Below are 26,259 nucleotides of genomic sequence, written 5' to 3'. Positions count from 1 at the left end.
GTCTAGAAAAAAAAAAAAAAAGAAGAAGAAGAAGATTCTACAAGCACTTTCCCCTGGGAGGTTTTGTTTACTCTGCCAACATTTAAAAAATACTGCTTGCTTTTAGTCAGAATCCATTTCCCCCTCTCTTCCCCAGACCTATCAATATATAGAACAACTGCTTGGAAAAGTATTGGCTTCCAAGAAGAAAGTTTTGAATGACTCCCTTTGCATCTTATCTTTAAACTTCACCCCCATGTGATCCAGTCTTTTCTTCTCCTCAGACTGCTGTCAGGGAGCTTATCCATCTGACTTTGCAAAAACAAATGATTGGTGCTCTGGCCACAATTGAACATCAATAGGCCCCAAATTAATACATCCAGCCTGGAGGATTTCAACTCTTCTGACACTGAAAAAGAGCAAGGAAGCATATGCCCTGCTTTCCTGTAGAATGTTTGAATACTTGAGTAAACTGGGAAGAAAGATTTGAATGTCTGCAAAGAGCAGACATTATTTTTAAGCATGTAGTAATTGTGTTGTTGCTGTTTTGTTTTGGTACCACATCCAGACCTTGCTGCTTACTCTGCTCAGGGACCATTCCTGGTGGACTCAGAGAACCACATGGGATACTTCACGGTCAAACCTGAGTCAGGCATGTACAGGGCAAGCTCTTTGTCCACAGAACTACATACCTCTGACCCCAGCATGTAGCACTGTAGCACTGTCATCCCGTTGTTCATTGATTTGCTCGAGCAGGCACCAGTAACATCTCCATTGTGAGACTTATTACTGTTTTTGGCATATCGAATACACCATGGGTAGCTTGCCAGGCTCTGCTGTACGGGCGAGATACTCTCAGTAGCTTGTCGGGCTCTCCAAGTGGGACGGAGGAATCAAACCGGGGTGGGCCACATGCAAGGCAAACGCCCTACCCGCTGTGCTATCACTCTAGCCCAGCATGTAGATTAAAAAAAATGGGAAACATACTTGGAGTCCCTTATTGCCTTCACTTTCAAAGTTGGTTTGAGAGAGCTTTTATTACTTTGAGTAGTTATCTGTCATTACCACATTTGTTACTGTTTAAAAACATTTTAACAGTCAGCTATGCTCTCTTGATTTTTTTTTCTAGATGCAAAAGAAATCGTCTTAAAAGCACAGATCTTAGCTGGAGGAAGAGGAAAAGGAGTTTTCAGCAGTGGTTTGAAAGGAGGCGTTCATTTAACAAAAGAGTGAGTCTGAGGTTTGATTGATCTTTGCACCAAGCAGTTCTGGAAGATCTCAGTGATGACCCAGGAGGCTGATTGCTCCGGAAGGGGAAGAGCTGGGAGGTCCCAAATCAAATGCACAAATTCTAGCTAGAGTGTTCTGGAAGTCCCCCAGTTTTCCTTCTGATCCCAGAAAAGATTTGTCTTCACTGTTGTGGTGAAAACTTTATGTGCATGACAGATTTTTATGGGATGTAACATACAAGCCAACCTATCCCAACTAACAAAAACATTAACACAGAAGACTTAACTTGTAACAATCTCTTAGTAGTCACTAGTATAAGGATTTAATGTCTCCATAGTGAGATAAAACAATTTACACTAATTTTCTTCTAAGGAAATATTTTTTTATCATAGCAAGCAATATAAAATAAATCTTTGGGCTTGCTAAGCTGGCAGGCTTGGGGGGTGGTTGGGAAATTAGAGAAAGTGATGGATTAAAGGTGACAGGGCGGTGGGGTTGGTGTTGGAATAGTGAATGCCTGTTAATCGTCATGACCAAATTTTGTAAATCATGGTCTTTAAATAAAGTATAGTTGCCTACATATGTAGGTCTTACCTCTTTCATGTAAACTCCAAGTGATATTAGCAAAGAATGTTTTAAAACTTTTATTAATGATAAGTTAGACATGATTATTACCATAATGAGATCAAGAATAAGATAAAATTTAATGCAATATATTTTAGATTCCAGAGTTGAAAGCTTACTTCTGTCAGTGATAGTAGGCATTTTATTATATCGTATTAAATGGTTTTAATTTCCTTATTTTCCTTATTTACATAGGTCAAAATCAGGTAGCAATCACAAATTGGCTTTTACTGATTTATTTTCTAATTATTCTATTTGCCAGTTCTTTAAGTTTTGTTGGAGGAGGCAATATAAAGTAAATTTGTTATGTGACTAAGGGGGCAAGTTGGGGTTGGGAGAGGACATTGGTCACGGGAGATCCTACTGGTGGTGTTGGAACACTGAATGCTTGAAACAGCTGTATAATGAACAACTTTGTGGTTTAATAAAAAGAAAACTTGACGCTCCTTTTCTTCCTAGGCAATCAAGGCATCTCCATATACTTTGGAAATAATGCCACTTTCCATTGAAACTTTTCCCGACCAGCTCCCTCTGAAAGCCTGAAGCCGCTCTGCTCTCCCTCATGTCTTCCTGTCTGGGTGGCTGAGAAGTGTGACTGGCCTGTGCTTTCCCCCCTATCCTGTTTGCACACAGCCACACATATGCCCTACAGTGTCCCCCACATCTAAACAGCAGGTGCCTTTGTGCAGAGGTTTCCTTCAAACAGAATGTTCCTGAGAAGAAAATAGTCCGTTCCTGGCAGCCCCATGTTCTGTGTGGAGTCTGCAGTCTCCACCTGTCTTGCTGAGATTTCTCTGGCCACTCCAGAAACTTCTCTCACAGACGAGGCTCTTTGGCCTGTCTCATGTGTCCCTGTGAGAGGGTGTTTGGGGGCTCAGTGTGACTCCCACGTGTCTGTTGATGATGCCTGTGATGAACCTGTTTCTGGTCCAGGCTGGGGACTGCCGTGTGCCCTGAGCCCCCGGGATATGCTCCTCCAGCCTCGTAGGCTCCAGGAGCAGAATAAATGGGCTGGGAATGAACACAGATGGTTGAAGAGTAGAAAAGGTTCTGTGTCTTTATTTAGAAGTTTGGTGATATTTCCTGTCTTGCTTCTATCAATTGGCCTGTGGGAAAATTGCTGTTGTTAGATGGTTTTGCTTTCAGTAGCAGTTTCCAAGAACCTATTGACTCTATTAAGTGAGGATTCTCTGTACTTTCCAAATTTCCTGCCATCAAGTCTTTGTTATTCGACTCGGATCTAAATCTGTTACGTATTCCAGAATAGTCTCCAGAGTTCTATAGCTTGTAAGATAATTCTTTCTTTTTTCCCTCCACGCTTCAAGTTTTCTGTCTTCGATACCTTCCAGACTCTTTCTCTCCCCTCTTTCCCTTCTTAGAGTTTGCTCCTAGTGAGCCTCTGGGATATTTCTGCACAGATGCATGAAAAGTCTATGGCTTCTATGAGGATGATGGTAGACCCTGTAGCATGTGCACATAAAGCCATATTGTGGATTCAGCTTTAAATGATTTCTTCGTAGCATAGACATTTATTTATTTCTCTTGCTCCCTCTTTCTCTCTTAGCCCCAAAGTGGTCGAAGAACTGGCTAAACAGATGATTGGGTACAATCTAGCTACCAAACAAACTCCAAAAGAAGGTGTGAAGGTCAACAAGGTAACCCTTTGTGTTTCGTTTCATGGATTTTTGTAAGGAAAATAAACCCAAACTCACATTTTCATTTTGACATAATTTAGTGATGCCTCAGCACTTGGCAGTATGTGGTATGGTTTTGAGGGGAAAGAAAAGTTCTATGACAGTAATATTAGTGTCACGAGTATGTAGGGTAGGGAATGTGGAGGGATGAAAACAGAACTTTCTAACTTTTATCTCTCTCTCTCTCTCTCTCTCCTCTCTCTCTCTCTCACACACACACACATCTTGTATAACCTAAGCAGAGCTGGGTGTGAGAGTTCTTATAGTCATAAGAATATTCATAAGGATAAGATTCATAAGGATTCATAAAGATTCATAAGATTGATTAGGATGTTCCCTGTTGCCCTCCCCCCCTTACCCCCACCCTTCATGCTTTGCAGCAGAATGCCCAGCTAGGGTTGGTATGTGCCTCTGTCTCTTACCTTGAGATTAATCCTGGGGCCAGAGTATAGTGCAGTGGGTAGGGTGTTTGCCTTGCACGCGGCCGACCTTGGTTTGATCCTCAGCATCCCATATGATCCCCACCAGCACTGCCAGAAATAATTCCTGAGTGCAGAGACTGGTCCTTTATTTATTTATTTTTTTGCCTTAGTTATTGCCAGGGTAGTTTTATCAGTGAAGTCTGTTGGGCATTCGAATGATTATATGTTGGACATTCATGCACAACTACATGGACACACATGATCCACGCAGAAGGTAGCATACAGGGGCCTACGTTCTTGTGAGAGTGTAAGTAGTAGCCCATAGGATGGAGCCTGCTCGCTTTCCTTTTGGTTTGTTCATCTTTGCTCTGCCCACCTCATGGATCAAGGCTCCCTGTTTGACAAGATCCAGTGTCAAACAAAAACACAACCCCCTCATTCAAGTCATCCACAGGGGAATATTCATGCAGGAGCAGGAGCTTCTGAGCCTGGGACCTGTGCACACAGCTGAGTCCCAAGAGGAATCTGTGTTGGGAAGACCCCATCAGAATTGGGAGTTTGTGCTCTGTGTTGTCAGGAGGCGTCTCGGCATGCTCGGTAGGCAGAGCACCGCAGAGTGATGCTGTCCTCGGTGTGCCCTGCTTGGAAACACTGACGTGCAGCCCATGGGTGTGTTTCTCAGAGGGAGTTGTGTGGAAACATTTTGACACAGCTGAAAAAGGGAAAAAAACAAACAAAAAAATAGAGCTTGTTGTTAGCATTCCCCCAGGGATGATCTGTCCTCTTTCTGCAGGGACATTGAGCAGGAGGGAGGTGGGAGGGCTGGGGGTCATTAGCCGCTTAACACCAAGAATAGAAAAGCTTATTAAATGTTGAGGAAGCAGAGAAAACTGGTGATGGTTATTTCCTCTTCCTGCTGCCTCTCAGGTAAACACAAAAATGGTTTGAAACCGAATGTCTTTTTTATTTTTTTAATTTGGTTTGTTTTATTTTTCTGCAGCCCAGCATAGAACCTTTATTTCCCTGTTAAATCTGCTTATGAGCTTTTATCTGTGTAAGTTCTTCAAAATTTGTCCACAGAGGATGTAATTAGTATTTTAATTTGTAGAAATCTGTTGTTGTATATGGAAACATGGGATTTTAGATTAGCGTTTGTGATTTTTTTAAAAGCATATGAAAATATACAAAACAGATTCATGCTCTATGGAAATGCATAAAATTAATTTGTAGATAGGTTCCTGAAAGATAAGTGCATTCTTGTAAATTGAGCCGTTGCCAGGAAAATACCAGAGAGATTTATTTTTGAGCAATCTTTTTCAGATTTCACAAGTGATTAACATATGTATCTGTTACTGGGACAAAAATTTCCAGTAAGACAGAGTATAAAAACTGAAATATTAAAGTTCTTTTTACTTTCATCACCCAAAATAATTGTCGCACATTTTTACTGTCCCTTTTCTGTGAACACACTTATGTAGGCATGGCATTATATGCAATTTAAGGAACAGTCTTCCCAGTGAAATAAATATCAGACGTCAATCAGCAATCTATTTATTAGAGGGATTTTAGGTTTCTAACTTTATTGGAGCAGTTTTAAAATACATGCATACATGCATACAGATGGGCCTTTTATTGAAATCTCTGTGTTTGTGAGATACTCCTTGAGGTCGTACTTGGGAAGGTGAGAAAATACTCCTTACTAAGTGTTCCATTATTCAGTTCCTCTCATGATACTGCTTCAGAAGACACTTGGAATCTTAACTAATAAAAGTTCCGTTACAAATAATTTGCCCACTCTTCATCTCTCACAAACAATAATTTAAGTAATACTACACTAGAAAATAATGCATTCAGTGGTCAAATAGACTGAAGAATGTAAAAAGCTTTCTTTACTGGAAAACTCTTAGCACAAAGGTTTTTAGATGATACTCTGTGTCCGTCACAGATGACACATTTTAAAGATGTGTAACTGAGCTTCTTATAGAAGGATATTAATGGAGTTCATTTAGATTCTTACTATAATGGGTCATAAAATATTCTGAGATCCTGGGTCATCTAGATGGCATGACACTATCTAAAAACTGAGGTTTGCATACAATGTCTGGGATTCTCTCTCAGTTATCATAATTTTCCTGGTATGTTCCCTTTAAGAGTGCTATATTATTTCTACCAAGTAGGTGCCATTTGAGACAGCAGCTGGTCTTTGCAAATAGAAACTTGATGGAATGCAGAGCACATCTGTCAACATTTCAGAAGATTAAGAATAGGACTCTTGAATGACACTTATCCTAAAAAGTTATAATGCTGTATAACTTCTAAGAATAACTACTGAAAATCATTAAATCTTGTTAACTAGCCTAGCTCTATATTAGAAAGTGGAGTTCAGAATGATTTTGTGAGAATCCTGGCACTGTACAAAGATATCTTTCATTCATATTCATGTGACTTTACCATGTTTAAAAAATCAGTATTTTGTCATAGAAAACATTTGTTTCTTATTAAAAATTGGTGTAAAAAATTGGTGTAACAATTGTTTGAAAGATCTCATATTCATATGTTTCAGGGGTACTGTGTTACTATACCACTTACTTCACCAAGTGCCTGTATGCCTCCACCCCAAAAGACGGGACTTTTCAGCATTCCCTTCTTCCCACTTTGTAGTATCAGTTTTTTTATCAGAGATCTTAACTGGTTATAATTTCCGTAAAGTCTTGAAATGCACTTATATATTCACTGCATTATAGTTTTCTTGGACTGGTACGATTGCACAGCAGGTAGGGTATTTGCCTTGCATGAGGCTTACCCGGGTTCCATTCCTCCATCCCTCTCAGAGAGCCTGGCTAGCTACCCGTGGTGTATTCGATATGCCCAAACCAGTAACAACAAGTCTCACAATGGAGACATTACTGGTGCCCACTTGAGCAAATCGATGAACAAGGGTATGACAGTGGTACGTAGTTTTCTTGGATATTTTTTTTCCCGTTTTATGTGGCTTAAACTTATTAAACTTATCACAGGCTATTTAATTTAAAATCTTCTTGGTGATAAGTATTTCTAAATCACTTTTAGGAAAAAGCAGTGTAAGAGTTTTTATTATTATTACTTCTACTACTGATTATAAAACTTAATTTTATAAAAAGTCATCAGGAGTAGCTGAAGAGATAGAACAGGAGTTAGAGCACCTGCCTGGCACTTGGATAGTCCTGGGGGACAATTCTGTTTTAATCCCTGGCACATCATATGGTCCCAAGATTATCACCAGGGATGATCCCTGAGTCAGGTGTAAGCCCTGAGTGCTGCCAGGTGTGGCCCAAAGCTAAAAAGACAAAACAAAAACAAACCCCACCACCCCCCTAAAAAAAAACAAACACGAAAAGATTTTTAAAAAAATTTTAGTTGGGAGTGAAAGTTAGTATGACATTCTCCAGGACATTTTGGATAGTACTTGTGAACATCCTAAACATAAGAACTCTAAAACCTTACTATTTTTAGCTTACTTCTAGATTCCTCAGCTACAGAAATATGAAAGCAAGTTAGCAACAATATATTTATCAGCATCATCACAGAAGTAGCATCTTAGAAAAATCAAATCTACGTCAATGTCAGTTGGTGCATGGTTAAATAAAGACCAACCTGTAAGCTCCATTTGGTCACAGTGAAAGAAGAGGGCCTTGTATTGTGATAGCAAAAAGATCTACCTTTAAAAAATGAAATATGTCTTGAAGTCAGAGAGATAGTACATGGATAAGGCACTTATGGCTAATCTGGTTCAATCCCTGGCACCTGCATGATCTCCCCAACCTGCAAGGATGGATCCCTGAACACAGAGCCTGTATTAAGTGCTGAGCATAGTCAGGTGTAACCCCAAAACACACAAGCAAGAAAGGCAATAGAATATGGATGTAAGGTGATTATGTTACTGCAGTGCTCTCAGATGGTTGTAGCACTGTCGCACTGTCATCCCGTTGCTCATCGATTTCACAATGGAGACCAGTAACGTCTCCATTGTGAAACTTGTTATTACTGTTTTTGGCATATCGAATACACCACTGGTAGCTTGCCAGGTTCTGCCGTGCGGGTGGGATACTCTCGGTAGCTTGCCAGGCTCTCCGAGAGAGGCGGAGGTATCAAACCTGGGTCGGCCTCCTGCAAGGCAAATGCCCTACCTGCTGTGCTCAAATGGTTAGAGACTAAAATGACTGCTGTAGTTTTCCTGGTGGCCCTCTGCAGGCACTTCCTGAGGGTGGGCGTGTCAGGTCATAAGGACTGAGTGGAGTCACTCAGTAGAGAATGATATCCTTTTCTCTCACTTCCCACTTGCTGGATCATAGTACGTGCAGTTGGCTGGGTCCTCCAGAAAGAAGGGGTGATCATTTCCTCAGCATCACAACAACTCCGTCTGGATTTAGGGCCATCCTGACTGCGGAGGCCCCAGGCTGCGTCTATGCAGCAGGGTTCTGCCTTCACTGACTCTATGTTCTTTTGAGATTGTTTGCATTCTGTTTAAAGAAGCAAATAGATGTTTGTCATTTAAAAAGAAAGCATAGATTTAAATAAAAATACAGTCATCCAAGAACCAGAAATGTGCAAACACATGAGGCATCAGCTGTACTGTAAAAAGAGAAAAACTTCTTTGGCAATCAGAATTGGGTTTTTCTACATGTGCAAACTGAGAGAAATCCACTAGTGAATTAATATATATGTACTGTCAATGTTTCTAAATAACAGCTGCTTCCCTGGGGTTTTTCTTAAGTGTCAGGGTTTCTCAAAGAGGGGGAAAAAAAGATTAAAGTGGTTAGGTGCCTTGAGGCAAACCTAATACCTGTCCCTTGATGAAGTTAACAGAATCAATTAAGGAGGTGAAAATGGGCATTGTGCACCATGAGAGCAGCACTCTCCACCATTGGAAGTGAACTCACAGGTTCTAAAGAGCTTGAAAATGAAGCTTTTGATTTGTGTAGCCAGTTTATATAGGTTTCCAAGTGGAAATCAGTTTGATGCTGAATTAATTTAACTTTCTTACTAATGCTAGGTGATGGTTGCTGAGGCCTTGGATATTTCCAGAGAAACCTACCTGGCGATTCTCATGGACCGTTCCTGCAATGGTCCTGTACTGGTGGGGAGCCCTCAGGGGGGTGTCGACATTGAAGAAGTGGCCGCTTCAAATCCAGAACTTATTTTTAAGGTATGTTTAGATGCATGGATGTACTTTGCACATTGCTTGTTGCAGCAGCTGTTCAGGGTTTAATGTGGAATCAGAGACTGCTTAGCAATAAGTCTGTGCGGAGAATTTAAGGCAAGAAGATACTGAGTCCTTTTTCTTTGTGGCATGTAGGTAGAAGTAAGATGGCATCAAGGTACTTACTATTCAAGATCTTTCCCTTTGCTTTTCCTCTTCTTTTTGTCTTCTCTTTCTTCAGTTTTCATTCTTCTTTGTTCCTTCTTATCCAAACTACCATAAGAATTAGCCAGTGGGAGAAGAATGTGATATTTCTATTTTTTCTTGGTTAACTGTGCCCCATTTACATGAGCCAAAATTCCCTCCTGGTTATCTAGAAATGGACCAGGTGTGCCTTGATGCCTCATAGTACTACCAATTTAATTTCTAAGTTCTATCCTTTTATTTTAGTCCTATAGATTATGTCCCTTTTACTGATGTTAAGTTTAGCTTCTGGCCAGAAAGATCTGAAGTCAGCAAGTTGCTCATTGTCACTAAACTTCATTTTTTTTGAAGCAGTAGAAAGAAAATGAAAGTAATTTCTGCCTCTAGAATTGTGAGGATTAAGTGAGGTAATGTGTATATAAAGTGTTTCTCGGCCTAACTCAGCTAAAAGAAGAAAATCCAAAGTCTTCAGAACTGCAATTCCAGTTTTCAATTCTGTGTTCTTTTTGTCAAAAAAAAAATCACATTAAAATTTTCTAGCAGAAACTCTCATTATATCTGTTAGAACACAGTTTTGTTTTCCTTCAAGTACTTTCTTTTGGATTAGGGACAAAAATTTTGTGATTGGTTTTTAAATATTTTGATGAATGTTATATATTAAACTTCCTTGGAAGTCAAATTAAGAGTCTATCTGGTAGTTTACCATGAACGCCTAAAGAATTTAAAAATTAATGGTTTTAAGTAAGCCATTGTTTTTATAAACAGAATGCATGAAATAATGTATATGCTATGTGGCTCAGTAGGTGGCAGAGAATTTGGTACTCTGTAGAAAGAACTAGTTATTGTTAATAATTATCATCATCAATAGAATGCTTTAAACATCAGGTAATATTTAACCTAAGTATGGCAAGCTCGAAACTTCACAGCAATATTAGACAGGAGAATCTTACTTTGGAAGCCTTCCAAAAGATGTCATAAAAATTAACCGACTAAATATTCGTCAGTGCCATCTGTATGGTAATTAAAAGTGAAAACTGGCATCTGATTGTCTTGTCAGCATGCCACCCTGAAGAATTATATAGTTTTTGGAAAGGCTGCTTTATAGATGGTCTGCTAATTAAAACATACCCTATAGGCTGTTGCAATAGCCCAGCTTAGGGATCTTTGGAATGGTGCCACCCTTTAATTACTTATTTGCAAATAGATGCTAAGCATTTTCTTTTCAGGTTGTAAATCTTCTTGCTTGACCGTCACTCTAAATTTTGTTTATTTGATTCATATTTCCTAGGAGCAAATTGACATTATTGAAGGGATAAAGGACAACCAAGCTCAACGTATGGCAGAGAATCTAGGCTTCCTTGGGCCTTTGAAAAGCCAGGTATCTGAATGATTGGAGGGCACTGCGCCTGGTTGGTTTCAGAAAACATTTGGGAACTTGCTTAATTTCCTCTAATTTTTGTGATTATCCAGAAGCAGAATTGTTGTTTTTTTGCTTTTGCTTTTGTTTTTTGTAATTTTTTTAAATTTATTGAATCACGGTGAGATAGTTACAAGCTTTCACATTTGGATTTAATCTCAAAATGATCAAACACCGGTCCCTCCACCAGTGCACATTCCCTACCACCAGTATCCCGGGTATACCCCCTCTTTGTTTTCTGTAATTTATCTCAATCGTTATTGGAAATTTCTGTTGTATTCAAAAACATGTATGTCATTTATGCACATGTAGTGATGTATGTGCATGTGTGAGTATACATCATGCATAAGCACATGTATTTATTTTGTGTAATAATCTGCCTAATTTTTCTGCAGGTGTGCAACTTGACCCCATAAATTATAGGAGAAATATAATGTTTAGAAGTAAATGCCATAGAGTCAGGCCGTTCTGATTTTGAATCCTATCTTGCCATTCATTATCTGTTGAGTGGGCATGGTTAAATATTAACTTAAAGGTATTGTGAGGATTGAGTACACTGATGTCTGAAAGCACTTATTCGTGTTTTTCAGAAAGGTCATATATTATTTCTAGTAATGCACATGCTTAACTCATTGCCATTTTTAATAGTTAATGGGCATTTTATATGAATATTCATGGCAAAGTTGATTTTTATTGAAAACAACTTAAAATTTTCCGACTAAGTAATTATAGCCATTGGCTCCCCAAACAAAAAGTAGTCCTCCTAGTTGTTGAAGGGGAGAGGAGGTCTCAAGCATGCAGTCCTGCATCGCCCTTGGTCCCGCCTGTTGAACATAGCAAGTTCTCCCGTCTCATTGCTAATTGGAATTTCTTTCTATCTCATTGCTAATTGGAATTCCATGGCTCTTTTTTCCTTGTCCATTACTAAGAGGAACTGTCTTAATATCTCTAGATTCTGTGTGTACATAATTATGTGTATGTGTATATTTATGTTTCTATGTGTGTGTTCTCTAGGGGTATTTTTGTTTCTCTGTGTGTGTTTGTTCCATAAGGGTATTTGTGTTTCAGTGTGTATGTATATGTGTGTGTGTTTTCTGTAGGTGTATTTGTGTTTTTCTGTGTATATAGTATATGTGTGTGTGTGTGTGTGTTGTTTTCCCTTGGGATATTTGTGTTTCTCTCTGTGTATATGTGTGTGTGTGTGTGTGTGTGTGTGTTCCCTAGGAGAGTGTAAAGAATTACAATGGGAAGGGGAGATATGTGTTGTTGTGCTGTTGTCCGGGGGCACTCGGACAGGTCTCTCTCAAACACGCCGCTCTCGTTCGGTGTTCTCCAGTGCTGTGTAAGGACCGGATCAGAACAGCTCCTCCTTGTGCTCTGCTTCTGTGTGTGCCGCTGTGCTCTCTTCTGTCTGTCTCTCTCTCTCTGTCTCTGTAGTCTCTCCTCTGGTCTCTTCCAACCTTTCTCTGTCCCTGCTTCTGTGTCTTCTCCGTTCTTCTCCTGTGTCCTCTCATGTGTCTTCCTCTCTCTCTCTTCTGTCTTCTTGTCTCTCTCGTCTTCCCCACAGTCTTAGTTTATACAGCAAATTACATAGGGTGGTAACACAAAGGTGGGTTGAACATTAACAAATCAACAAAGAAGGGTAAGACCATTTATTGAGGAGATTAACAAAATCTCATCTAAAGAGATTACTAGGAGATATTTTGCATCTCCCTAATGATTAGCGATGTGGAACATTTTTTCATGTGCCTTTTGGTCATTTGTATTTCTTGTTTGAGGAAACTTCTGTTCATTTCTTCTCCCCATTTTTTGATGTGGTTGGAGGTTTTTTTCTTATACAATTCTACAAGTTTCTTAAATATACTGGATATTAATCCCTTATCAGACAGGTATTGGGTAAATATTCTTTCCCATTCTGTGGGCTCTTTCTGTATTTTGGTCACTGTTTCTTTGAAGTGCAGCACTGTTCACAATAGCCAAAATATGGAAACAACCCGAGTGCCCTAAAACAGATGACTGGTTAAAGAAACTTTGGTACATCTACAGAATGGAATACTATGCAGCTGTTAGGAGAGATGAAGTCATGAAATGTGCTTATAAATGGATAAGCATGGAGAGTATCATGCTAAGTGAAATGAGTCAGAAAGAGCGGTGTAAGAAAACACGCAACCCGGAGATTCTTCTGGCACCGATTTATTCAAAGACCTTCTTATGCAAAACGGGAAAGAAGAGGAAGGAGGGACGAACGAGGAGGAATCCCACACCTAGCTAGGCAGCTTCCCTCCTTTTTACCCCTCGCTGCCTCCTCACGCCCAAGTGTCTGCAGCCGATAGGTTAGTCACAGCTTATGGGTGTGGCAAGACATCCTGTTTCCTTATCAGGAGTTGTTTTCGAAGCACACAGGTGTTGATTACAAAGAACGCTACAAAGCATGGTCCCTTGGAGGCTCTCCACAGTTCCACCTTTTTGTTTTAGAACAGCAAGTCTGCGTAGCAACCTCGGCCCCCTTGGCCTTACCCGTCATTGGGAGCCCTCTCGCTTGTAGGTCCCTGTCTTAGGTTGGTCCAAGGGTCAGGTGGGGTATAATGCACCCTTTCAAACTCCTCAACTACAGGAGGTCCCCTGCAGTTAAGGGCTCTCAGCTGCATAATACCTTTGCTACATCCAGCTAGACCTGATTGTTCTAAGGGAGATTATTGTTTCAAATTGCAGGCCAAAGTTTAGGGGATTGCTGTGCCTCCAGGGCCGGATACCTGCAAATATCACGCCTTTGTAAATTGTTGTACTTGCTGCATTTTAAATAGACACCAGGCAAAAACCAAAGCAGCGAGAAGCAATAAGGATAGTAGTACTCCCACCCCCACCCACTCTTTGATAAATGGAGGGGACTTTCTACTCTGGTTTTATCAAGATGGGTAAGGACAGGATTAAAACAGGCCATGTTGTAGCAATGGCCCAGAAAGCTGCTTCTTCAGCTCGTACTGGCACAGGAACCAGGCTGAGCAGGAGCACCAGTTTGCACATCTTGGTCTACTGGAGGCGCGGTCTTCTGTGTCAGGTGTTCAGGAATTCACACTGGTTTTACCCTGTCCTGCGGAAAAACACAAACAAAACTCCTGGCCCAGGTTAACACAGGTTCCTTGAACTATCTTAGTAAGGTTGCCTCGGCAGTCCTAGGTACAGCACAGCTCACGCTTGAAAAAATACTCTAAAGTTACTAGAAGCCTCCGAAACCGGGGCTTTTATCTCCATGTCTGTGAACAGAAAAAGTCAGAGAGAAGCTTCAAGACGAAAGGATATCCCAGAGATAAACGAGAAGGTGCTCCTGCCAAATCATTCCTTTTTTCTTCAGGAACCTGTGAATTTCAAGGAAAGGGTAGAAGTAAAGTATTAGTAATTCAAAATATGGAGGCCTGGCATTGTCTGATCCATGACCTGAAAAATAAGAGTATAAGGAAAGGTCTTAATGTGACCTCATGAAATGTGTAAGCTAGAGGCCTTTGCTCTAGGCCCTCTGACGCTGACCTCCTCTTCTTTCCTTGTGACTTCCAGCTGAAATCAGTTTGGCGATGAATCAGAGCTGGAATGTAAAGGGTTGTGAGACTCTGTTGGTCTGAGATCCAAATCAGGTGGTTGAATTCTGCTTCTGATGAGACGTAAAGGGATCCAGAGTTTCTTAGTGGGGTTATCATCTGTTGAAACAAAAGCATAGCCTTTTCCTCGAATGAGGAGTTTTCCTGCTACCCATTCTTTGTCAATCTTAATCCAAATGGGAGAGTTAATAGTTTCTTGAGGCTGTGCATCTTCCTGAAAATGCCTCTCAGCTGCTGTATAGGGTTCTCCCTGAGGTAAATTTAAAAAGTTTAAAGTAAACAATGTCAGGGACAAGGAATCAAGTGGAGGCATACCTCCTTTTTTAATTTTCAATAACTGTGTTTTGAGGGTTCTATGGGCACGTTCGACTATGCCTTGACCCTAAGGATTGTAAGGGATTCCAGTAATGTGTTTAATTTGCCATTCATCACAGAAATGTTGAAAAGCTTTACTAGTATAGGCCGGGCCGTTGTCAGTTTTAATGGCAGAGGGAACGCCCACGACAGAAAAACATTGTAGTAGGAATGAGCAGACTGCTTTGGTTCTCTCAGAAGTCATGGGAACAGCCCATGTGAAGCCAGAATAAGTATCTATAGTTTCATGGAGAAAAGGTTTCTTGGGGAAGCACGTGACGTGAGTAACATCCATTTGCCATAATTCATTGGTCTGTAGACCTCGGGGATTGGCCCCTGCCACATGGGGGGTACAGTGTAAAGGGGCACAAACAGAGCAAGCACGGACAATATGCCTGGCTTCTCGAATTGGGATGCGATGATGAATATGAAGGCGCCGGGCGTTTGTGTGTAAGGCCTGGTGCTCTTCTGCAGCAGAGGTAAAAATTGGTGCTGCCAAGAGATCAGCGGCTTCATTTCCCTGGGCCATAGGTCCTGGAAGACCAGAGTGAGATCTGATATGAGTAATGAAAACAGGTTCAGAGCGCTTTTGTAAAAGCGCTTGTAGCTGCTCAAGTAATTGTTGGACTATAGGATTGGGGGCATTTAGAGCGGCCGTCACGATGCCAGGGAAGAGACCAACCACATAAGCTGAGTCTGAGACTATATTAGCAGGTCCTGGCACATGGGAGAATAGATACACCAAAGTGGCAAGTTCCACTTGCTGAGCAGAGGTATAGTTAGTGTTTACTGTCGTGGTCAGGGCGGGTCCAGAAATTCCGCCTTTCCCTGAGGCAGAGCCATCAATATAATATACAGGAGCATCAGGAATAGGAGAGGGGCGAATGATAGAGGAAATGATAAATGGGGTTTTTTTGAAAAAATCCCAAGTTTTTCCTGCTGGATAGTGGGAGGAAATTTCTCCTGAAAAATCAGCTAAAGCTCTTTGCAAAGCATCACTGAGGGGCAGGATAGAGGCAATTTCTTTTTCAGGAATGGGGAGAACAATGATATGAGGATCAAATCCCAGCATGGCAAGGGCTCTCAGTCTTCCTTTGATTATGAGTTTAGTCATTAACTCAAGGTAAGGCACAAGAGTGCGAGACTCTTTATTGTGCAAATAAAGCCACTCTATTGGGCCCGAAAGCTGTGCTAGAGCAGCAGTGGGCGAGTGGGGAGTATCAAAAAGCAAAAGCCACAATTTTTCTCCCGGAACAAACCGGGAAAGATGGGATTTCTGGAGTCAATCTAGAAAAAATTCTAATTCTTTCCGAGCTTCAGGGGTAAACTGCCTAGGACTGTTCAGGGCGGAGTCGCCTTCAAGGGTCAGGAATAGATTACGGAGGTCTGAGTTGGGAATGCCCAGAGAGGGGCGAACCCAGTTAATATTTCCTAGCAGTTTTTGAAAGTCATTAAGGGTTTTCAGTTTATCATGGCGAATAGAAATTTTTTGAGGTCGTACGGTAGTACGCTCAAGAACATAGCCCAAATACTCATATGGAGACAACACCTGAACTTTTTCTGTGGCTACTTGTAACCCAGCTGCGGGTAGACGAGTCATAACATCCTCATACAATCTCTGGAGTTCTCCATCATTAGAACATGCAAGCAAGATATCATCCATATAGTGAATAACATAAGCCTGAGGAAACTTGACACGGGAAGGGCGCAAGACCAAGTCAACAAAATACTGACACATGGTAGGGGAATTTGTCATTCCCTGAGGTAGAACAGTCCATTGATACCTGCGCATAGGAGCGCGGTTATTAAGAGAGGGAACAGAAAATGCAAAACGCTTACGATCATCCGGATGGATAGGAATGTTATAAAAACAATCTTTTAAATCAATGACAACCAGTGGCCAATCTTTAGGAACGGCAGCAGGGGAAGGAAGGCCAGGCTGGAGAGCCCCCATGGGAACCATGGTGGCGTTAACATTTCGTAGGTCAGTCAACAGACGCCACTTGCCTGACTTCTTTTGGATAACAAAAACAGGGGAATTTTCTGAAAATGAGGTTTCTATATGTCCCAACTCCAGTTGTTCTTCTACTAAAGATTCTAACACCTTTAGTTTTTCATTATTAAGGGGCCACTGGGAGGACCACACAGGATCGTGAGATTTCCACTGAATACAGAGGGGTGCTGGGCGTGAAACCGCAGCAGCTCCGATTAAACAAGGAGAGGCCTCAGAGTCAAAGCCCACAGCAGGAAGTGGAGCGGGAATCCTAATCTCCGCTTTCCACTGCTCAAGTAAATCCCGTCCCCATAAATTCATAGGTACGGGTGCTATATAGGGCTGGAAAGTGGCTGTAATGCCCTCTGGGCCAATACATCTTAGCCACCTGGCACTTTGCCGGACAGAGGAGGAAGGCATCATGCCTACTCCATACAAACCATAAGGCACTGCCTGCACGGCCCAGGTCCTGGGCCAATGTTGGGAAGAAATGACAGAGGCGTCAGCTCCTGAGTCAATCATACCCATAAATTTCCTCCCGTGAATCTCAATAGTTAAAAGTGGGCGGTTGTCTTTCTTCAGAGGGGCAACACAAGCAATTATAGGATTTGTGCTGTCAAAATCTCCCCCACTAGGGCGAGTGGATAGACCTGGCACAACCAAAGGTAGCAAAAGGAGCTGAGCTATGGGTTGTCCCTTGTCAAATGTCCAAACAGTAGGCACCGTGATAACAATTGTTATTCCACCAGTATGGTCAGGATCAATGACCACGGTATGAACAATAATTCCCTTAATAATAAAACTGTTGTTTCCCAAGAGTAGGCCTATAGTGCCTTGTGGAATTGGTCCCTTTATACCCGAATTTAAATTGTAGGGACACTGGGCAGGGGCTATAGTAATCATATCAGGGCAGGAAATATTCAAGGCTGCGCTTCCTGCCGTCACTGGTTGCAGTGAGTCTATTGATCGGAGCTCAGCTGACTGGAGTTCTGAGACTCCACCTTGGGAAGAGTGACTGCAAACGGAAACGTCCCCGGATTTCGCTGGGCCTGGGGCTGGCCCCCTGTCAAGTTTCCCGAATTGGAGTCAGCAGCTGCATGAAAATTAAAGGGACAATCTTTGGCCCAGTGGTTTCCCTTTTTACATCTGGGACAGGGCCCAGGAGGTATTCTCACAGTAGCACGGTCTGGAGGTGCCCTGTAATCTTTACGAAAGTGGTCTGGTCTCCCACGATTGAAATATCCTTTCTGAGCTTGTCTCTGTACTGTACCGGTCTCAACAGTCCTAGCCTGCACTTTATGTCTAGCAGAACCAACATTCCTGCATGCGTCCAAGTACCCCATTATGTCTTCCTTCTCCTTAAGAGGGCGCAGAATGGCCTGGCAATCCTCATTAGCATTTTCAAAGGCCAATTATTTAGTTAACAGCTCATGAGTCTCCTTACCCTCAACCTGCGTTTCTATGGCTTCCATTAATCTTCCTATGAAGTCTGCATAAGGTTCTGAGGCTCTCTGGACAATCTTTGTAAAGCTTTCTTTAAATTTGCATCTGCATCAACCTTCTCCCACGCACGCAGGGCTACGCCACGGACATGAGCAAGAACAGCACGAGGCAAGGCGACTTGCCTTTCAGGATGGCGCCATTTTCCTTCACCAATTAACATCTTATGAGTCAATTTAATCCCTGAAAAGTTTCGTTCAGCATGGCCTAAGCCTTCAAACTCTGCCTTGGCCTCCTTGCTGAGCCACATTCTCCACTGGAGGTACTGAGAAGAGCTTAAGCACGTCTTAGCAACCATGTGAAAATCTTGAGGTGTCCAGTGGGCCTTTTTACTCCAGTCTGTAAGATACTCTCTACAGTACGGAGATGTGGGCCCATATGAGACACAGGCCTGTTTGAAACGACTGAGAGAATCCATCCTTAACCTGCGGAAAGATGGAGGCCACTGCCTCTCTGCCTTGACTGGGCGATTGGGAGCACGTCCCAAGCGGCCTGGAGGCCGATTGGTTGAGTCACTCTCGGACTCAGAATATGAGAAGGCCGTAGCAGACTCATAATCTGCATCACCTTCATCCGATGCACTGGACGTGGAGCTATATTCATCAGTCTGAGAAACATTCAGACTATGACAACCTTTTCGAGGCTTAGGTGTGGGAGGATCTGAAGCCGTATTATTCCTAATGTTCTCCACATCAATTGCACTATTCAAAAACAGGAGAATAGAATTAACAATCTCCCATGTAGTCCAGAATTTCCGGGGGATCTTAGTCCCTTTCTTAGATACCTTATAGACATTTTTCCTAACTTGTCTCCAAATCCTGCTTTCTAGAGTTCCTTCGTCTGGGAACCATGGGTTAACCTCATAAACTACTTTAAGGCAGGACCGGAGTTGGTCTCTGGAAATGTAGAGTTCCGGGTCTCCTATTCTGCGGGAGAGAGACTGAATCAAATTCATAAATGACTTGCCCTCTTCAGTCCGGCTCGAGAAGATATTAAAGATTTTGAAAAGGCCCAGAATCTGCCCCATCTTAGTGGGGAATTGCTGTTCGGATTCTAATCCGCAACACACACACAAAAAATCCTGATCTCCCGCTCACCTTCTAGAGTGGGGCGCACTGAACGCTTATTCTTACCTTTAGTTGATAGTTCGGGCCCACCCAGGCACGCCAGCTGTAAGAAAACACGCAGCCCGGAGATTCTTCTGGCACCGATTTATTCAAAGACCTTCTTATGCAAAACGGGAAAGAAGAGGAACGAGGGACGAAGAGGAGGAATCCCACACCTAGCTAGGCAGCTTCCCTCCTTTTTACCCCTCGCTGCCTCCTCACGCCCAAGTGTCTGCAGCCGATAGGTTAGTCACAGCTTATGGGCGTGGCAAGACATCCTGTTTCCTTATCAGGAGTTGTTTTTGAAGCACACAGGTGTTGATTACAAAGAACGCTACAAAGCATGGTCCCGTGGAGGCTCTCCACAGAGCGGGACACACATAGACGGACTGCACTCATTTGTGGGGTGTAGGGTAGCATCACATGAGGCTAACACCCAAGGACAGTAGATACAAGGACTAGGGGGATTTCCCCATAGCTGGAAGACTGCTTCATGAGTGGAGGGGAGAAGGCAGATGGAATAGAGAAGGGATCACTAAGAAAATAATGGCTGGAGGAACCAGTTGTGATGGGAGATGCATGCTGAAACTAGATAATGAACCAAACAGAATGACCTCTCAGTGTCTGTGTTGCAAGGTATAATGCCCAAAAGGAGAGAGAGAGTATGGGGAATATTGTCTACCATGGAGGCAGGGGTAGGGTGAAAAGTGGGGGGTATACCCGGGATATTGGTGGTGGGGAATGTGCACTGGTGGAGGGATGGGCGTTTGATCACTGTGAGATTGTAACCCAGACATGAAAGCTTGTAACTATCTCACGGTGATTCAATAAATTAAAAAAAAAAATAGAAAAAGTTGCCCCAGGCACTACAGTAGAATTATATCCCCCTCCCCCCAAAAATAAAAGAGATTACTAGGAGATCAGTTCAAGGGTGTGTCCAAACAAGGGTGTGTCGAGGTGTGTCCCTTTCTTCCTTCCTCAGCTAGTAATCCACTTAAATAGTTATAGTAAATTTACTTCTCATATTTCTAGTAATGTCATTCTGTATGAGCACAGTAAGAGATACATCAGACTTAAAGTTTGGTTCTTCCTGAGGACATTCACTATATATTTCAGACCACAGTCCTCAGGCCAGGTTAGTCTTCCTAGCCCCGCAGGGTTCTAGTCTTGTTGTTACTTTTGGATTATGACAGCATTTGTTCATGACCATGCTCTCAACTTATAGTTCAGTATTGTGGCGCTTTGACCTGGCCCATTTCGATACCAGGGTAGCTCACAGCTTGCCCTGGGTCCACTCCTTCCCTTGTTGGGACCCTACATTTGAGGTGCTAGGAACTAAGGGCAACTGAGTGGAGAAAGCAGATGACTGGGAGTAAATATTATTGGAGTCAATCAGCTCCCAAGTTACAAAGCATATTATTAACTGCCTTCCTGTGTCCATACAGAAAGGACATTGCTTTAAGGTAAACTAAGTTCCCTGCGGCAAGGATAAAAGGACAAACCCCATGTTATCCTGCAGGAGAGTTCATAGTATTTCATTTATTTGGACTGCACTTCTTTTTTTTTTTTTTTTTTTTTTTTTTTTGCTTTTTGGGTCACAACTGGCGATACACAGGGGTCATTCCTGACTCTGCACTCAGGAATTACTCCTGGTGGTGCTCAGGGGACCATATGGGATGCTGGGAATCGAACCCAAATCAGCCATGTGCAAGGCAAATGCCCTACACCTACACTCTGTGCTATTGTTCCAGCCCTGGACTGCACTTCTTTCGTTATAAAACAATTAGTTTTGTACACATTATGTTCTTGCTTTTTTTTGTCAATTGATTTCTAGAAGTTTAAGGTACATCACGGAAGTATAAAAGAAGAAAACTTTAAAATTATGTATTTGCATATATAATTAAGAGAGACTGCAATTAATTTGGAGGTGGAAGGAAAGACTGAGAAAGCCAATTATTCAACTTTATAGGAGGACACTGAATTGTGTGGAACTAAATCTCACTAGGGAATTGAAGGAGCCAAGATTCAGTGGACACTTAGAAGAATGAATTATCATCTCTGACACAGTGATGGCTGGCTAGTGATCTGTTAAAATAATGAATCTGGATGATTTCTAAGGGAGGGCTGCATTGGCCAATTGAACCAAATGAGTCTGAAGGGCATTCCCTTTTGTTCTCTCTCCTTTTGGGTGTTGTAGTTTGCAATAGAGGTATTGAGTGGCCATCATGTTTGGTCTGTAGTCTACTTTTGGCACGTTATCTTCCAACCCTAGTGGGTCCTTTTGTAAAGACATGGTAACAGGTGGGAGAGATAGGACAAAGGCTAAGGTGCTTGCCTTGCATGCAGCCAACCCAGGTAAGATAAGCATAGGCTCTCTGATTCCCACTGGGAGTGATTCCTGAACACAGAGCCAGGAGTGAGCCCTGAGCACTTCCAAGTATGTCTCCTCTCAAAAATTAAAGAGACAGAGACAGGAGACAGAGACAGAGAGAAAGATAGACAGACAAGAGAAGTGGAAGAAAGTAGAAAAGGAGCAGTGAGGGAAAAACAAGGGGAGGAAGCTTAGAAGTCCTTAGATTTTGTAACTTTGAAAGTTATTGTTTACCCAGATAAAGTTCAGGTGTTTGTAGGCACCACTCATGCATAGCAGCATAAAGACATAATTATCTGATTAAATTATTAATGCCTTTCCTGTGACTCACGTCTGCTCTCTCTGAAATGTGATATATAGTAATAGACTTAATATGAAATAAATTTCACCTCACATAAAGACTACCAAGTAGATGCTTCTAGTGAAAATACATTTCACCAAGATTTTTTTGTTGGAATGATTAAAACCAACATTAAAGCTAAAATGACAAAAATTTCACAGATTTCTCAAGTACTTTATTTTGCCTCCATTCTCTTAAATTTTGAAAACATAGATGCGCTGAATTATTGACATGTGCCACTATAATCTGTCAATGAATAGATTCAGCGGACCAAGTTAATACAAGGTCATCACCTCCTCTGGAAGTAGTTTATATCTTTGGCTAGATTTAATAACCATATGTAAATATTGTTTATATTCTTAAATTTCGGCAAAGAGCCTCTTGATGATCATGATGATGATGATCATATTTATGGCTAGAAAGGGTATACAGCAGGTAAGGTGCTTCTCTTTTATATGGATGAGCCAAGCTCGATCTCCAGTACCTTTTTTGGTCTCCTGAACCCTGTCAGGAGTGATCCCTGAGAACAGCGCCAGAAGTAATCTCTGAGTATCACTGGGGATGACCACAAACCAGAAAACAAGCAAAACATTTTGAGGACACTTGTAAATTTGTCAGAGTTGTCTGGATAGGAATTAATGATAGTTTCATTTAAGGTATTGGATTTCTTTTATGTTCCTTAAATATAAAATTTAAAATACCATTAATTCGTGGTAAAAGGAAAGAAAAAATTTTCTATACACTGTTTATGAACTGAGGAAAAAAGTAGCTATACTGAAGTAAGTTATCAAGTACAATGATCTCTTTTACTTCATGTTTAATTTATTGTTAAGGATTTAGTGCCTGGCTAGCTCAGTTGATAGAGCATGGGACTCCTAAAAATTGGACACATTTAGAAATCTGACCTTAGTGTCCTACAGACATTACCATTTCCCGTTAGTATATATGGTCAGACAAAGACATTTTGCGTGTCAAGCCTTTACCTACCAATCAGTGTATAGCCTCATACTTTCAGTTTAGTCTCATGCATTCTTCAAGCAAGGATGGTTACGCCATGTACATCTCACAGCACAGATATCATTATGCTTCAGCCCAACTCAAAAATTACTTGTAACCTGTAGATGTAGCTCAGTAATAAAGTACTTGCCTTAAAATGTGTGAAACCCGGGTTTGATATGTGTGTATACATATAGACATTTTCATCTTTGCGTTATAGAAAATTATTATCATGAATATCCCTCAGTATTGTTTTAATAAATGCTATCATTTTCCTCTTATCTACAGGGGTTTATGCCAAGACTTCTGATAGCTGTGATTAATATCAAGAATTATCTGTACCATCTCTTTTTTATGTATAATGTTTGATTTATAACAGCCACAGTTATGTATTGACAACAGTAATTTGTAATAAAATAATATAATGCTAGCAATATGACTTAATGAAAGCTGTGTCAACATGGTTTTTCTATCTCAAAATATCTTTTTGTAGGTAACATTTTTGAACAGAGTTGACTACAAGTAGCTAAAACTGTGGAAAGCAAAACCATTGATAAATATTGATAAAAATTTTGAAGTTCACGTACAGAAATTTCATAATAAGATAGGTTAATGGTTAAGAAGTATTTTGGCAGCCAGATATATAGTACAACAAATAGGGTACTTGCCTTGCACGTATCTGACCCACGTTTGATCCCTGTCACCTCCTGTGTCCCTTAATCTCTACCAGGAGTGATCCCTGAGTGCAAAGCCAGGAGTAAGTCATGAGCACCAACGGGTGTGACCTGCAAAATAAAATAAATTAAGATACACATGGGAAAGAAGTTTTGTGCAATGTGCCTTACAATGAAAGGTTGTTCTGCTTCAGAAAAGGAAGGGGGTTCTGAAACGTAGCAGCATGGATGAACCTTAAGAGCATCATGCTCAATGAAGTTTAGCCATAAATGATATATCCAGATCAGTCAGATTCAGAGTCCAGAGTGCTAACCATTAACACAATGGAACTCAGATTAGTCAGGTTCATAATTACAGAAGTAGAAAGGTGGTAATGAGGGATCAGCAGAGGGAGGAAATGGTGAGTTGTTTAGTGCTTATAGAAATTTCAGTTTGTTGGATAACAATTCTTGGAACTTGGTTGCACAAAAATGGAGTATGAATGGAACTGGATACTACACTTAAAAATGGTTGAATGAATGTTGTACTACAAGTATAAAGGAAGAAAGGAAAATTTTAAAGTAGCTGGTGTACCATCTTTTTTTACATACATACATAGACACACATATATATACACACACCTTGTCTAGTGGTTATTTTATGCATTTTCTATTATGCAACATAATAACATTCCTATTATTGTATTAATCATTAATTTAGCCAATACCTATTGACTGGACAGCTTGTGCAGAGGCTGCATGAATATTGTGGATACCCCTAATATCAGGAGAGAGTGAGCCTCATTCAGCTAAATTGCAAGTCTATATTAATCATCCAGAAATAGCCCTGAAGTGGAAAAAAGGATCCAATAGTTATTTCCAAACTTGTACGCTAATTGAAATAAATGCTATTTCGATAGAAAAGTAAATGTTAATGAAGAAAAGTTGTAAATTATACTTGAAGAACAGTTCAAGAGTTGTTTTAGCACTCAGGGAGTAACTAGCCTTTTTAAGGTCTGACACAAAGCCAGAAGTCATACAAAAGACTAAGTTTACTGCTCGAACACTTGAATGTGGTCAAAGTAACAAAACCATGGACTAAAGATAAATGTTAAAGGGGAAAAGTATTAAAAATTTATGTGGTAAAGAATTTTTTTCATAAAAAATCTTTTTATAATGAATAGAAAAAAATACAGTTGGAGAGGAGATGGTCAAAATTCACAGAAAAGGAGTTTAAATATTTCTTAGGTTCACAGAATAATGCATAAGTTTGTTCAAAATAAGGGTGATTCAATTACAGCAGTGTATTTGCTATACATTTTAAGTAGCAAAGATCTAACTAACTGGTAGTTGTGAGTAGAGATTCTTTTATTACTGATTGGTTTATGGAAGGAAATTTAGGGTATATCTTCTAAGAGCAATTGAATGGAATCTTTTATGGTTTTAAATGTGAATTTAAATTTTAAATTTCAAACCTGTGTTTTGTTCCACATTAGGACATTTATCCTCTAGTTTTGTAATCACCCATATGGTGCGTGTGTGTGTATGTGTGTACATGCACAGGCACACACATCGCATGTATACTTGAATATATGCCTGTGTGTGTAGAGGCTGCATTTTTTAATTGATATCAGCTATCAGAAACCATTGTTTAAGAGACAGATTAAGCACATAACAATGCAGCTATACAGTAAGATATTATGCAGCCATTTGTAAGAAAGGACCTAGGCATGTGAATCATTGTTTGAGTTCTTGCTTTTCCTTGATTGAGGCCCTGAGTCCTGTCCCTGGCCCTGCCTTGCATCTCCAAGTGTGATACAGAGCAGACATGAGACTTTGTCTGTTCCCCCAAATTGCACCAGAAGCTGAAGCTAAACAAAAGCAAGATGAGTATATCACTGTGCTCTTGAAAATCTCTCAAACCTATTAAAGAAATAAGGCGAAGACCTTAAATTTGATTTCAAGTTTATGAACAATGAAAGAAGACTATGCATTTCATATTACATGAAAGATTGCATAGCCTAGACTATCTCTTACTGAAGTACCAATCTGTTATATGACTCTGTAGGATAAGAAGCTGGTAAGATAGACAGTGAGGAGTCCACAAAAGTCAGAGGAGACCTTTATATATCTGGGGAACGTTGTGTCCTATATGTGTATTATCTCTTCCTGCAAAGGAAATATAAAAATAGAATTAATCATTATGCATGTTGTTCATTTACGTCCACTAGATTTAAAATTAGGATTTAAGGGAGTTTTTAATTAGACACAAAATAAATGGAGATAACATTGTATCACGAGCAGTTCTTCAGACAGTGCTGGAAAAAAGAAAACACTCTTGGTATTTACAACAGCAGGACTTGTTTCTAGAGAATTAGTTCCATAGATGCAGCAAGATCTGAGACATGTAGGAGCCCAGAGAGACAATGTAGATCTGAACTGCAGCAGGAGATCGCAGCTCCCTGCATGTTCCAGGAGCAGAGAGCCTATGATCTCACGGAACCTGGGATTCAGAAGCTGAAATGCAGGCAGACCACTGATGTGGGAGTGGAAGATGGCGCTGGGGGAAAATCCAAAGGCAGACAGAAAGGAATATAAGTAGCC

The 26,259-nt window shown here is 40.9% G+C and overlaps 1 protein-coding gene across 1 annotated transcript in view; it reads left to right on the top strand.

The window, feature by feature from the left end:
* SUCLG2 (succinate-CoA ligase GDP-forming subunit beta) overlaps positions 1-26,259 on the top strand; it is a 366,012-nt gene that overhangs the window by 188,431 nt on the left and 151,322 nt on the right. Inside the window, exons 3-6 of the mRNA XM_004612784.2 lie at positions 1,109-1,208; positions 3,398-3,488; positions 8,982-9,134; positions 10,621-10,710. Of these exons, the coding sequence (XP_004612841.2) occupies positions 1,109-1,208; positions 3,398-3,488; positions 8,982-9,134; positions 10,621-10,710 (434 nt within the window). The remainder of the gene's footprint in view (positions 1-1,108; positions 1,209-3,397; positions 3,489-8,981; positions 9,135-10,620; positions 10,711-26,259) is intronic.

This window comes from Sorex araneus, chromosome 4 (genome assembly GCF_027595985.1).
Source record: "Sorex araneus isolate mSorAra2 chromosome 4, mSorAra2.pri, whole genome shotgun sequence".
Classification (NCBI taxonomy): domain Eukaryota; kingdom Metazoa; phylum Chordata; class Mammalia; order Eulipotyphla; family Soricidae; genus Sorex; species Sorex araneus.
Note: the sequence above shows the minus strand (reverse complement) of the source record. Positions and strands in the feature narration are given on the sequence as shown.